This window comes from Spinacia oleracea, chromosome 5 (assembly GCF_020520425.1).
Source record: "Spinacia oleracea cultivar Varoflay chromosome 5, BTI_SOV_V1, whole genome shotgun sequence".
Lineage (NCBI taxonomy): Eukaryota > Viridiplantae > Streptophyta > Magnoliopsida > Caryophyllales > Amaranthaceae > Spinacia > Spinacia oleracea.
The window spans coordinates 27233876-27249854 of NC_079491.1; the positions used below are offsets into that span (position 1 = coordinate 27233876).

At 37.9% G+C, this 15979-nt stretch overlaps 1 protein-coding gene across 1 annotated transcript; it reads left to right on the top strand.

Annotated features, from left to right (window-relative positions):
- The first annotated feature begins 13813 nt into the window (after nucleotides 1-13813).
- Nucleotides 13814-15564, top strand: LOC130461377 (uncharacterized). The gene is made up of 2 exons (XM_056829462.1): nucleotides 13814-14971; nucleotides 15154-15564. The coding sequence occupies exons 1-2, from the start codon at nucleotides 13814-13816 to the stop codon at nucleotides 15562-15564; spliced, it is 1569 nt and encodes a 522-aa protein (XP_056685440.1).
- Nucleotides 15565-15979: the final 415 nt, after the last annotated feature.

Here is a 15979-nt window from a genome sequence, read left to right on the forward strand (position 1 = left end):
CTTTCGGCTAGTAACAAGAATGAAGGTTATTTTATTGTCTTAAGTCACTTCGGATGACTGAGTGAGTCACCGTTTGGCGGGCCTTAAGTGGACCCTTGATTATTTTTCTTACTTCGCAAGCGTTCTCAATTATCGTTTCTTATGCAAATAGTGTGGACTCAAATGTTGTCTTTATTTTATTTAAATTTAATGAAAGAAGTACATCGAAAAGATAAGTACTCTACGGATTGCAGTTTCCAGGATTTAATTAGAAAATACAGATAGGGCCTAAGGATCATCTATCCTAGACTCAAACTCAAACTAGGACTCAGGTTAATCAAACTATGGCTTTCTTCAGTGGACACTTTCGAACTTCACCCATGTGTGTTGGTTTGTTCGGATGCCTTGCGACAGTCGCGCTTGATGTTGGCGGGGTAGTTAGCTAGGTAAGATTGAATTCTTCACCTTGTAGGGCCAGGATCTTCACCGCTGCTTCTCTCTTGACGGATTTTTCTAGACCTTAAAAGTAGCCCTAGGGCATGCTGGTTTGGGTATTCATGGTTCATCATGTCGCAGTCGCATAAAATCTTTAGTTCTGGTTTAGAAGTGTCATCCAAGGCAAGTGGCCTTGGTGATCTAAATCTGGTGTTGTCCGAAGTATTATAAGTCCAACTGTTGGAAATGTAACCAGTTCAGTGCCGGTAATTCAGCTAGAGGTTTTCCTTGAGGCGTTATATAGATCCTAAGATCAAATGTTGCACACTCAAGGTGACTCTTGTCGTTGCGGCCATGTTTTCCATCATTGGGGTAGAGAAATGATTTCATCTTCTATTTTGATGCCTACCTCATAGACTCTTTTGAAGGAGTCTAAGCCCAAGTACATTAGGTGTTCTTTGTATGTTGGGTCCATGTTGTCAATAAACTTTTGGACCAACTCGGATTCAGAAGGCCTTAGAATTAGTTGGGCTGCCTGATCCTTCCATCTAGAAAAGCAGGTTGTAAAACCTTCATTCTTTTATTGAGAAAGAACCTCTAACTTATGCATGGTTACTTGAAATTCCATGTTAGAGGAGTATTTCTTAATGAAAATGTTAACAAAGTCTTCCCGGGTGGGGAAGGTCTTGGGGTCTTGGTGATAAAACCACGGAGGTGGAGTTGGTTCTAGGGACATAGGGAAGGCGGGTAGGTACATTGATTTGTCTAAACCTTTGAGATTCATGGAATTTACGAAGCTCATGAGGTGATTACGGGGGTTATCCTTCACCTTAAACTTAGGCAAGTCGGATGAATTGAACTTTTCTGGTAGGTTGCCAGAAAAGGGTTCTGGATCAAGCGAGCAGTATTTGCTTCCCATGGTTTGTTGTAGGACCATTTTCTCGCTTCTTTCTTCACTTTCGAATTGTCGGGCCGCTAAGGAATGATTTTCTAGGAGTATCTATTCCAAAGTGGCATCCATTTGTTTTAATTATGCTTGCAGATCTTTAAGCGACATTACTCTAGTAGGTGAATGTGAGAATTGAGGCAAGAAAACTAGAGATCTTGGAAAAGGAGAATGACGGATTGAGATGGGTGTTTCTAATTCTCGCACTAGGGTAGGAGACTCGAGATACGTTAACCTTTGGTTTGCAGGACGACACCAAGAATTGGAACCAACCCTATGTATAAGACAGGATATTCAAGATTTCAGATTTTGTTTGGACGGAGCTTAGTCTAGACTCAGATTTCTTTTCTTTTGAAATGGTTTTCGAAAACTTTTGCTTTTCTGAACGTTAAAATTATTTTTATAGCATGACGGTATTAGGCCGAACATAAGTGTCATTAGGAGATTAACAACAACTTACAAATCGATTTGAATTATTGATGAGTTTTAAGAAGTCAAATACATTAAAAGAGCTTTGGGGCGTGACAATTTTCTTGAGCAAGGGATTGTGCGCCAGAATTTTGTTGCGATGTCCTATGGGAGTGAGAAGATGACATGTTAAAGTCGTATCACCTAATCAAAGATAAACCTAACGTTCACCAACTAAATAGCAAGAGAAGTCAGGGTCGAATCCACAGGGAAACAGCGTTCTTTCTACTATTAAACGATAATTCTAGACTATTGGGAAACAAGAATATGGGTTGATTTGTATAATAAAACTACGACGACAATAAAAAAGGGAATAATCAGAAAGTAAAAGGTCTAGGGCATAGGTTCACCAATGAACAAAATTCCAGGATGATAAACAATCAACGATAGTCAATGAAACAGAGAATTAGACTGGCATGCTCTCTCGAATCGATACTAATCATAGACTTAGAATTAACGGGCTCTCGCTACGTATTAATCCCAATTCTACCTATTAAAACAAGCCTAAACATCAAATTGCATCTCTCGAGTCTTAATTTGATATTGATAAACTAATACAATCAAACCTGCGCAAGTCTAATTGCAAAGTAAATAGGAGCAATCAATAGGAATTAACAGCTAAACCAATAATCAACAACAATTAATCATCCCTTCATATTCATTCACGGATTCCCAAAACCCTAGAAAATCAACTACTCACACATATTTAAATTAAACCAAATAAACATATTAAATAAAAACATGATTGAAATTGAATAATAAAATAAGAAATAAAGTAATACCTAAAACGAAGAACGAAGGATTAGCTGAAAGATTGAAACTTTAATTAAATAAAAGTTCAGTGTTTGGAGAATAAAAAGTGAAGTTTTTAAACTAAGAAATAATAATACGAAATTCGGAGGAGAGAGAACTACTAAAACACTAATTAATATATATAGTCCCTCCTTAATCCTACGGAGCAAACTAAGTAAAGAAGGTCGCATTGGGACCGAAAACCGGGCACCCCGGTTTCCAGAAACCGGCCGATTTTCGGCCCAGTCGGGCACACCAAAGGCATCAAGTAGCGAAAACCGGAGCCAGAGGTTTCCCAAAACCTGCCGGTTTCGCACCTAAAAGATATTTTCTTCATTCCTCAAAACCTGCCGGTTTGCGAAAATCGGGGCCACAGGTTTTGAGAACATTTTGACGTATTTGCCTTGAATTTCAACTTGAGGCCCATGCCTAACTCCTTTGGGCCAAGTTTGACGCTCGTGGCCCCTTTGAAGCTGGCTAGATCATCCCGCAATGCCTCGGGATCTGTGTAGTCATCCAAGAATGATAGGAAACGGGCCTCCGAAGGCCAATTATCATCAAAAACAGCCGTGCAACTAACAGACACTACACAACACACATTAGCACTAAAATAGGCTCCGAAGAGCTCAAATGAGATGAAAAGTGCATACGGGACGGGGGTAAAAACTATGTAAAATATGAGTGTATCAGAAGACTCTTGCGCCTACAGGCCTTTTTTTTCTTATTCATGTAGTCTATTTTCTGGTCATTTCAACTTTCCGCAGTTTTATTTTTACTGAATTAGGCCCTTTGTTTGAGCGTGTGTGCACTCAAACATTCAGCATTTCAGCACACAAGTATAATATATGCGCATACTGGCCTTTGGGACAATTTGTAAATACTACTTGGATTAGCTTCATGACTCGTTCGATCAACATAATTCCATAAAAATACCTTCGGCGCAATTTTGAAATTACACTTTTAAGGTGGGTATTTTTAACTAGACAAATGTATCATTCTAAGTACGAATGAGTTTCTTGTTCGTTTGAATTATTTGCACGAACATTATTATCATTATCATATTTTTTGACTTCGTAAGCGTACAATATTTTTCTGGAAAATCCAAGTGGGCGTGAAATAATTCTCGCGCACTGCTCTGTACGCAAGACTATTGATGCGCCTGGTCTGGGCATGAGTAAATTCTCGCGCTCACGGCCAGTTTTCACTTGTAGATGCCTACGTGAAAATTTTCTTGCACCAGAGTTGGTGTGTTGGAAATCCCCCGCGCCAACAGGCGTGCGTGAATTTGTTCTTGCGCACATGCTAGTTCGCAGGATACACGGTTCATTTAATTCGATTCGTAGCTAATTAATTATTTTTTAACGTTTTAAGCATTTTTTTTATTAACTTTATAATATCGTTGACTTTAAACTTAGCGTCTGGTTAGTTAATTTCGCACATAGCATATACGTTTCTACACGAAACTAACAATTAGCATGATTTTAAGCTTGAATAGGAAACTTAGTTTATGTAACTCTCTATGGTATAATAGGCTTGGGTTTCAAAAGGTACCAAACTTATCGCCAAAATCCCGGTAGGCCCCTGTCGAAGTAGCTGGGTTCATGGAAGAATTTTATCAAGGCCTATCAGGTAAACTTTGGAGGGGCACATGCCGAGAATGGACCTATGAGATAAGCGATTTTATTTGGGTGAATGTGCTACGATGTGAATGGGTCGAGTGGACAACATCCGACGCGCGTGCCCCCCCGGGTTTAATAGGTGTCCTTATTCCCAACTTCCGAGATGAAACATGCTAAGGAAGCTAGAATTGCGTGCGGTTTTGTTCGGTCAAACAATTACATTGAATATTTCAGGTCCTCCCAACTTAATAAGGAAATAAAAGCGGCGTAGAGTTAGATTTTCCCTCGGTCTAGGTCCACAACTACTTGCGCGACTATTTCAATATACTCCCCAACGGAGTCGCCACTGTGAGGGGGTCGGGAAAAGACGGGTTTAGGGCCTCTTTCGTTCTCTTCCCTCGCGGATGTGTGGCAAGCAATATTAAGTAAAAAAGGACTAACTATGGGCGTTAGCCCCTCTTTTACTAGTCTTAAGAGTCGTCATTAAGTTTTCAACGACAATGAGGAAAACTAAGAAAACCCGGTTATTTTGACGGAAGTAAAAGCTTGAAAGCCCAGGTTAACGTATTTAACCACAACGACTGTAGGTTCCCTTGTGATGCATGGTGTGGAGATCGCTCAACATACATCTGGCGGGTAGAGATTGAGGGTTCGGGGGACATTTACTAATACGGGGAGTGCCTAGTATTAGCCCATGAAGCGGTCCTCACTAGTTCAATGTAACGAAGACGGGACATGCATTATACTACATTACTAATCTGTATTGATTTTAGTGCTCAAATATTAACTAACAAGCGTCAAGAGGATGATTTAAATTGATTTAAGGTACCTAGCAGTAGTCCGGATTGTTCAAGGAATATCTTATTAGGCGTGATAAATAATCAGATTAAGTTCGACAGATTTATAGTTGTGATTAAAGATATAAAACAGATCACAGATCATGGCACTTTAAAATATAGTTTTCGCTAGATTGCGGTTCTCATAAAACTAACCACTTGACTTTTACTCGTTTTCCTTTTATGTAACGTACTTTCCTCGACTTGACTAGACTCTTGGGCAGGATCCAGGCTTAGTTTAAGTGTTTAGACGGACAAAGTTCCGCTTAACAAGAGTTAATACGGTGGAACCACGGAATATACGGAATATACAGAGTATACGGCATAGGCTTAGGCTTAACTTGTGTATAGTATGAGAATAATAATTGGTGTCTTTTACTCGGCCGATTAAGGCCCTATTTATAGGAAATAAGTGCCGGAAAGATAGAAATATTCAAAGTTTGATAAGCGTTGAAAAGCATTGGTGCGCGAGAAAGTTTTTCGGGCATAGGACGGGTCCGTGAAACATTTCTTGCGTACAGTTTCGTGCGCAGGAATTGTTGCAGAGTTTGTTTTTGAGTTGGATTGTAGCAGGTACGTTAGATAATATTTGCGCATGGAGGTTGGCGCAAGTGATTAGCTACGATGAGCCCTGTGCGCAAGACATTTCTTGCGCACAATCTATTTCCACGCGTTTTTTACCTGATTTATCTAGTTTAATTCCGGATTAGAACTCTTTTTACGCTTTTAATCCTTATTTCAGGATAATCCCAACTAAAACTCTTTTTCCTTTATTTATCTTTTTTAGGAATTTAGGAATTTAATTGGAATGAAACTAAAATTCCTTTATTATTTTCTATCTTTTTTAGGGATTCAATTGGAGTGCAACTAAAATTCCCTTGACGAACAATTCTATCTTGGACGGTTTACTATTTTTAGCAGATACTTAGAATGGAAGCTACTATAAATAGAAGTTACAATAAATAGAAACATGGGTTTGGATAATGAGTCAGTCAATCTTATAATGTTCGTTACTTGATTAGGAACACGTTTGTCAAGTGGATGTTTTGTTTCATCATCGAACTTATCGCTACTAGCCAGAGACCAAATGTAGGCGTCTACACTTGTTTACCCGTCACATGATTTCTCGTTCATGTATCAATAATCCAATGGAAGTTTGTATTACCTTGTAATTTAGATTGGGACTTGGTTGACAGGAGATCAATAATCTGTTGCACTTGGTCGTTGGAGACCCCTGCTAGACCATGAGAGGGTGTTGTCCCTCATGTTGCTTGGACGGAACTGTTGCTGCCCCCAGTAACTGCATTGGCACGCACTGGCACAATGCTTGCAGACGCACAATCACGTCCTCCTTGACCTCCTCTGTCACCTGTGCTTCTGCCTCTTCTAATAGATCCTCTTCCACCCTTTTTATCTCATCCCACCAATCTGGAAAACCGATAATCTGATATCAGCTATCTTCCTCGTGTCCCACTCTATTACAATGATTACAAAATTTCTCACTCGTGTCCCTATAGCTCGTTCTTGGCTTGGCTTCTACCTTGAAGGCCATTACATTATCCTTCTCTTTACCTCCTTTGAGATGCAGGCGCTCTGTATTGATGACTGAACGATAGGCTTCATCAACACTCGGTAACGGGGATTGCGCCAATAACTGATCTTGTATCGCTTCTTAAGGATCATCGAGGCCAATTAAAAAAAAGTAGGTGATCTTCACCGCAAATATCCCCTATCTGCTGTGCAATATTGCCTTTACAACCTCCACAAGAACAATTCGGCACCCTCGCGTACTGCACATATTCCTTCCAGACCCTGGACAATCTGTCGTAGTACTTTGTAATGGTTTCCGTAGCTGTCTGCCGGCAATCACCCAAGGCAATCTTGATTTGACAGACCCGTGTACCACTCACTACACAGAACTTTGTCTTCAGATGCGTCCACAACTTGATTTCAATATCAAAATCTTCAAGGGTTTGAAGGAAATAATGCCCTTGGTCCAAGTTTTCATTTAATGCTAAGTCTAATAAATGCGGTTCAGAATTAATTAACAAGTTAATTATTCAATGAGATCAAGTGATCTGAATGCCTAGCTAGAGGCCGCTTTAATTCAAGTGGAATTAATAAATTAATGCCACAACTTACTCTTGACTGAACCCGTAGGGTCACACAAATAGTACGTGAACGGATCAAGTATTTAGGTGAATATAATATTCAAGTGAATACTCTAATTATGGATATACAGAAATGATGGATGTTGGTTTCAGTGGGAGCTAAACAAACCATCAAAAGGCAAAAACGAGAATATTTGTATGAAACGAAAATATTGTTGGAAACGGAAATATGGTTTGTATTGGAAATATTATCGGAATTGGAAATATTACCATAAACGGAAATGTTACCGGAAACGGTAATATTGTTCGGAAATGGAAATATTATTGGAAAAGAAAATATTACCGGAATCGGAAATATTGTCCGAAACGAAAATATTGTCCGAATCAAAGATATTGACGAAATCGGAAATATTGTTCGATTCGGAAATATTGCCAAAAATGGAAATATTGTTGGAATCAGAAAATTTTGCCGGAAATAAATATATTTTCCGAATCGAAAATATTTCAGGAATCAAAAAACAATTCGGAAACACGAAGGTCGGCCAAAGCGTCAGCACGTGGGCCAACACAAGTCGACCCAGGCTAGCGCCCATAAACCAGCGCCAGCAGAACAGTTCCAGCGCACGCTAGGCCAGGCCACGCCCATGGGCCTTGCGCCTATGTGGGCTGCGTGCTTGGCCATGCCTCGTCTTCTTGTGCGCCAAGTAAACTTCCTTTGCAAGTTGTTTGGGCCATAAGAAAGCCAATTTGTGCTAGGATTAACATTAGATTTCTAATCTAACTATAATTGTTAGTTTCCTAAGTCATCCCTAATCCCAGTATCCTAATCCTAATAAGCTTAGGTTTTGTGATATTCTAGAATACACCATGCACAATAAATATGATCTTAGGGTGACATATTTTATAGACTAATACTTGAATACAAAATAAATTCAATACTTTTTCCTATCACTCAAAGTGCGAACCCGAGTTCATAATATCTTAAATAATATTCTAGTTGGTTGAACCTAAGGCGAATCTGAAAGTATTGTGGACTATCTACGGAGGGGCGACAATTGGAGCTCTCTATACTTGTTCTTGTTCGGTTCAGCAGCAGCAAGGGAAGGCACGCATCACATAGTATGTAATATGAATTATGCTAACTGATTATGTGCATTTAATTTGGATTCTGGCAATTTATGGTTTTTCCGCATGCAATTAGATTGTTTATAACCTAACAGGGTAGACCTCAAACTCTCATCTATTGTATTGGTAATCCAAGACACTACGTACGGTCTTGTTCACAGTGATCCAGTGCTTCATCTTCTTAGAATCGGTCGATGGTTCCGCAATTGAACCATCAATAAACCGGTATTTCCATTTTGAGATCAGCGAACGATGCATTGCCTTTGCCCACTCGTCGTAGTTCGAAGCTCCCCGTAGTGTAACCGGTGTAATCATGGATCCTGGACCATCACTTGATCCAAGATATATAGTAGTCTAGGTATGTTGTGATGTCGACCTTAGATACATCTTCATCGCTGCCCATGATTGACGCAATACTCAAACTCGTGCTCTAGCAATCTGTGGTGACTGCAATTTTCAAAACTCAGGATTCTCTTATGCTGAAAATAAATAAATTATTAGGGTTTTAACCTAGGCTCGTGATACTATGCATGACAAATGAGGCTCAAATTCTTGTATTCTCATTAATTCTCTTCATATATATATATTACATGGGAAGGCTAATTAGGTAATTCCGTATATCTAGAATATTACAATATTAAAATAATATACTATTGCATACTCCGTATACTCCATATATACTATCTTAACAGAAACAGATAATTCTCCTGAAACGAAGAACTAAACACACTCCCAACTAATAAATCAAGAAACACATTCCTTTTCGTCCACTCGAGAGGTTGACTGCACCTTTGGTCACCAACGGTTTTATCATCCATACCCACCAAAAAAAAAAGATGGTCCCACTACTACAAAAAATCTATTTAACAGCGCTTGTTTTAGCCTTTAACAGCGCTTCTACAAGCGCTGTTAATCACTTCGCTGTTAAAACAAAAAAGCACATTTGACAGCGCTTGCTATAAGCGCTGCTAAAGGTCCCTTTAGGATAATTCAAATGATTCTTTTACAGCACAATATAAGCGCTATTAAAGGTATGCTGTTAAAGATTTTTCCGGCAACTTTAAATTATTTTATAATAGCGGATGTCTTAGAAACGCTATTAAAGTATTTTTTATTTTTTTTAAAAAATAATTTCGTTGGCCTATACAATATGTTTCGTTGGCCTGTACAATATATTTCATTGACCTGTACAATAACACATATGAATAACATACTAACTAGTTAAATATTAATTCCAAACTCCAATAAAAAGAATGTTGCAATTGGCACTATAATATAATTAAATACATAAATATGTTCTAAAATAAGCCCACAAACATTAAACTACACAAAACACATTAATTAATGGAGTTCTATGTTTTCTAATTCCTTCAATGTAATCTATCTACTATACATTTGTTGAACAACATAGCGGACCCAGTGAGTTCGTAATTCGTCAATCTGCTCTGTATCGTAACTTGGAAACTGGCAATCTGAAAAATACTGCGAAACAACAAGGTATTAAATATTCGTATATAAATATAGCGGGGGTGAGGGGATATGCTTGCTGACGGGGGTGGATAATTTTGCGAAGGATCTGAAAGTAAAGAAGCTGATGGTTCATGGAAGGCTCAATTGGTGTGGAAAATCTTAGAAGAAACATGTTGGCTACACATATTCCTATCACATATTCACAAAAAACATCTTGGCTACACTACTGTCACAGCTCCCGTCAATCATCAAGCTATGCAGCCAACTACAAATGTAAGAAAATAACTAATTAATCTATTTAGACTGCATTTTCGACTTAATTATCGGTAACAGATTATTAAAATGGTAAAGTTGAATGATGAAATACTAATTATCTATAGCAAGTCATTACAACCAGTGAACTATATAGATGACTAATTAGTTTAATAAATCTAAATCGATGACTAATTAGTTTAATTACAGTTTAATTAATCTATATAGATGACTACTTATATAAGACTGCAGTTTCTGGACGGTCCTACAGCAATTCAGTACAACAAGTCATGTGTAAATGAACTGTCCTACAACAAGTTATTCATTATAAGCAAGCAGTTTCTGGACTGTCCTACAACAAGTCATGTATGGACAAAGAATCATTAGAGAAAATCCGTACATACGCACAACTGCAAGACCAACTACCCAAGAGTACCATTTGGTAATTGAACATATTTAATTAACATTTACTCCAAAGATTAAGATTAGAAGACTTACAACTTCAGAAATTTGAAGTCACTTGTGTGAGATTATCTCCTTCATGAATCTCATCACATAATATCCACAGTTTTCCTGGCAAGGACACTACCAAAGAAAAAAACAAAGTAAATAAAACTCCGTTAAGAAAATGATTTTGGACTTGTTTGTGTGCTAAATATATGATAGTTATGTGATATGGTATATTTTTTATTGTGTATAAATTATGAAGGCTTTCACTATTATTATTTTTTTTAGCATAAAATATTATTTGAATGATAGTTTGTTATTATGATATATAATCTTACTTATATTTATATACGAATATTTGAATGAAGGCTTTCTTACTAAGATAGTATAGAATATTTGTGAGAATTAGTCAAATAAAACAAAGTAAATAAAAGGGAGAATGAGGGCATAAATCTGCAAAGAGCTACTACTGGTAAAGGCCTTTCCAGGGACTGAAACATTAGTTAGAAGCCTTTCTTTTCTAAATCTAGTGTGCAATAAATATAAGGGAGGGTGAGCACGTAAACCTCACGATGATGTTTCTTTTTATAAAACTCACCAGCATAGATTTGGTTGTCCCTCAGTCTGTGTGTGTGTAACTGAGAATGATGCGAGTGGTGATGTCATTTACTAGCTGAAATTTACTCAATAAACGAATTTCAAGGAAGAATCACCATGATTTAGTAGATTAGTAGATACAGAAAATTCTAAGAATCTCTTATAATAACATGGAAGATCTTTTCTCATGGAACTTTTTGACTAAATTCAAGGTCCACAGACTCTGTGAAAGTAACATTTATATGACCCAAAACGGAGTTGCATCCTCACAAAGTTTCATTATAGAAAATAGCTCTTTATTTGATGTTAAACTTTCAGCTGAAAAGTCTAGAGTTCAAACCCCTTGGATAAAAATAAAGAGAATGGAAGTATATAGATATGGTCGAAAATGAGATGAGAATGGAGCCCTTGCCCGAACAATAAACCATGTAAGATACAAAATATATGGTGGCAATATAATCACATTACCCTCACAAATAATTGTAGATGTTAAATGGATATGATAGGATATTAATATTCGACAAATAACATGGATATAGTATCCACTATCCAGTTTCCAGCACTTCAGTAGTACCAACCAAATTATTTGATGTAGCAGTCTCCTAATGACCTAAAGTACAAGGTCAGTCAATCTGAACAAAGACATTCCACCTAATTATGGCACATTTTATAATGGATAGAATGCATTGGACAACCCCCCACAAAAACAAAAACAAAAATATAGATTAAAAAAATAGTGCAAATATTAAAGAGCTGGGAAGGTCAACTTCTCCAAGGGGCTACAGGCAAGAAGAACACGCAGGAGAATAACATTTCGAAATTCCCTGTCTTCACTCTTTCTATAAGAAATTAGAGATAAAGGTTTACTACAGCTATAACACTTATTGTGCCAAGAAGAAACAAATTCAAATAATCTCAAACTCCCCAAGTTGATACCTTATGTTCCATAAACTGCAATTGTTGCTGTTGCTACTACTACTAATACTCATACATGTATTTCTTCAAAGAACCTAATATTTCTGGAAAATTTAACTTCCAAAATTCTTACTATATTTGACTTCTTCTGTTTTGAATAGGAAAGAGAAAATAAGCAATAAAAAGCTGCAATCACAAAGTTTGATGAGAAAACGTTTCAATCATTAATTTCACAAAGTAGAAATAATGGTTGATTAAGCACAGAGGTTAAGGCCTAGTGCAAAAGTTGCTCACTGTTATAAACATTAAGCACAGAGGTAGAACACTGTTACAAACATTAGGACCTAGTTAGGAAAGTAAACTAAGCCATTAAATTAAATACAAATCAAAGGTCATACTACGTAATAAGATAGCATATTACAGGACAAAACCACAGGAGCAGACGCAGCAATGCATCTGGTACCCAATCGGAAAAACGTGCTCCAGACATTTTGTTTCTTAGAGGACCTCCGAACAGCAAGAATTGGGTGTTCACCCGCCAATCAACAGTGATACAAAGCCCAAACAAACAATTTGAATTCAAACCCTCTTTCCCAAAACCCTTAATTAAACCCATCGTAATTGAATTCAAACCCTCTTCCCCGCAAAACCAATTCAAGAAATTGAATTAACCCTAACCGCACACATAAAATGCAAAATTAAGAACAATTCAAACATAAATCAGCAAAATCCCTTAAAGTTTATGGAGTATACCTACAAATTCGATTGTTCACTCTCGCCGTGAGAAGGGAAGCACGCCTCTTTGGGTTTCACCGTGAGAAGGACAGCACGCCGCCGTGAGAAGGAAGCACGCCTCTGTGAGAAGGGAAATCGCCGTCGTGGTTTCGCTGTGAGAAGGGAAGTATTTACAGTAGAGTTTTGCGGAGTAGAGAGAAGCGTGGGAAGAAAAACTCAAGGAGGTTCTTTTATATTTTGATAGATTGTTTTTTTTTTAAAAAAATATTCGTATATTATTTGACAGCGCTTTTATCACAGGTGCTATAGTATGTACATAAATACCACGGCGCGTAGAACAAAAGCGCTATAGTATGTACATATATGACAGCGCTTACAACTTAAGCGCTGTTATATGCTATATTTGATATCTTTAACAGCACTAGGGTGAAAAGCGCTGTTAAATTAACGTTGTTATATGACATTTTTGTAGTAGTGTCCACCCTTAAATAAATGTTTAAAAGTATTGCGAACTTGTTATATACTGTCAACGGTAATATAATTATATAAGTATAGTCATTGTTGTATATATACTATCATTGTTGTATTAAAATACTGTCACAATCACCCAAAAAAAGGAAATGAATGAAATAGAAAAAGTAAAGGGATCACTTAAATGAATAAGTAAAAGTGTTTCATATTAAATGAATGGGTAAAATTATGTATACAAAGTGTTATATAAATATTGTCATCGTTTGGATACGTATTGTCATTATTGTATTAAAATACTATCATTGTTGTATTAATTACTGTCATTGTTGCCGATACTTTATACTTTAATGAGGCCTATATATATTGTATTTAGCTAAATGATGTAATTTGTTATTTACTAAGCCTGGTAATGTCGTGGGCTTATGGACTTTGTCTAGGTTGTATATATACAGCAAATTGAGAAATACAAAGCGAAGAAAACACATTAAAACCTAAACCTATTCTGTCATGGTATCAGAGCTAGCAGCCTAGCAACCCTATCATCTCATTTTTTTTCTTCCCTGCTTTGTCTCACACGTTCAAGCTTGCACCAGCGTTGCGAGTTCTTGAATTCCTATGGAAGACAACGGTAAAATCGATCCATCTTCTCCGTATTACCTTGCCTCTGGAGACAGGCCTGGAAATTTAATCACCCATGTTCTGTTACGAGGGGATAACTATTTGGCGTGGTCGATGATGACATCCTTGAAATCATGCCGCAAATTCGTGTTTGTTGATGGTACTATCAATAAACCAACAGAGAAGAAAAAGTTCCTTGATTGGGACACCGTTAACTCCATGATTGTCTCATGGATTATGAAAAGTATGGAACCGAAAATCGCGGCTGCGATTCCCTACTACCAAGAGGCCAAACCTCTTTGGGATTTCTTGGCAAAGAAGTTCACTGTTGCCAACGGACCTAGGTTACAGCAACTTCGTGCCGAAATTATTGATTGCAAACAAACTAAGGGCATGACTATGGAGGATTATTATACAAAATTGATGGGATTATATGATGATTTTGTGCAATTCAAACCCCTGCACTCTTGTGAATGTGGTGGGTGTGCTTGTGGTTTGACTGTGAAGCTTGCCGGCGATCGTGACGAGGAGAAATTCCATCAGTTCTTGATTGGTGTGGATGACGAGTTATATGGTGCTGTCCGTACTAGCCTCATATCTCGTGTTCCTTTACCTTCCCTGGATGAGGCTTATTTAGCCTTCACTCAAGAAGAGCACTCACAAGTTATCGCACGTGGGAAGGCAGAGAAGGAAACAATACAGACCCAAGCTATCTTTGCATTACAAGCTAGTCATCCAAGGACTAAATTTGAGAAGGATAAATCCAAGCTATCTTGTAATCACTGCAAACAAGGGGGTCATGATACTAGTACATGTTTTAAGCTTCATGGAATACCGGAGTGGTATGAGGAGTTGCGGAGTCGCCGTGCAAAGAGTGGGGCTGGTCAAGGTGCTCGTAGTCGTGGCACACAAACACGGGCTAATGTTGTGTATGCCCCTGCTAGCAGTGAGGAAAGTGGTGATGCAACCACTTCGTTGGAACTCAATCCTAAGCAAACTAAGGTGCTTTTGAACATGATTAATAATCCACATTTGGATCAAATGACCGGTGAGTTTTCGGCCCTTTCATGGATTATAGACACCGGTGCATCCTATCATGTCACAGGAGATGAATATTGTTTGATAAACCCAAAGCCTATCCATGATGTCCTGTTGGTTTACCGAATGGGAAACTGGTCGTAGAAACACAAGAGGGACATGTAGTACTTTCCGAGGGAATTACACTTGATAGTGTTTTATATGTTCCTAATTTAAATTGCAATTTAATATCGGTGTCGCAATTAATTGATGATTCTAATTGTATTGTTCGATTCACTGACTCTCTATGTGCTATACAGGACGAACATTCGGGGAGCCTGAATGGAGCCGGTGAACAAAAGGAAGGACTCTATTATTCCAGACGGATTCCTACAGTGTGTGCGGTGGCCGTTGGTGATTTTTCTACATTTGAGCTATGGCATCGTCGTTTGGGGCATCCGTCAGACCGAGTTCTCAAGTTAGTTCCCGTGGTTAAAAATAGTCTCTCAAATGCTCGAAAGAAATTAAATAAAGCTTGTGGCGTCTGCCCTCAAGCCAAACAACATCGTGATAGTTTTCCTGTTAGTGATAGCAAGGCTAGTAGAATTTTTGAGCTAATACATTGTGATTTATGGGGGCGAAATAGCATTCCCTCTTCTAGTGGTGCCCATTATTTTTTGACATTGGTTGATGATTTTTCTAGAGCAGTGTGGGTGTATTTATTGCATTAAAAAACTGAGGTTTATAAAGCTTTCCGTTCATTTTTTTCTATGGTTGAGCGTCAATTTGAAACAACTGTCAAATTTGTGCGTAGTGATAATGGTACGGAGTTCAAATGTATGTTAGACTATTTTGATGAGAATGGGATAATATTTCAGACATCTTGTGTTGGTACACCCCAACAAAATGGTCGGGTGGAACGTAAACATCAACATATACTTAATGTTGGACGGGCATTAATGTTCCAGGGAAACTTACCTATCTCATTTTGGGGAGAATGCATTTTGGGTGCTGTGTATCTAATAAATCGTAATCCTTCCGGCTTGTTACAAAATAAAACTCTGTTTGAGGTATTATTTGATAAGGAACCCGATTTAGATCATCTCCGTATTTTTGGGTCCATATGCTTTGCTCATGATAAAAAAT

What these genes read in the sequence shown, in the direction of transcription:
- LOC130461377 (XM_056829462.1), top strand. Translation starts at nt 13,814, where the DNA reads ATGGAAGACAACGGTAAAATCGATCCATCTTCTCCGTATTACCTTGCC. An exon ending in CTATCCATGATGTCCTGTTG is followed by an intron (nt 14,972 to 15,153) that starts GTTTACCGAATG and finishes TGTGCTATACAG; the next exon opens with GACGAACATTCGGGGAGCCT.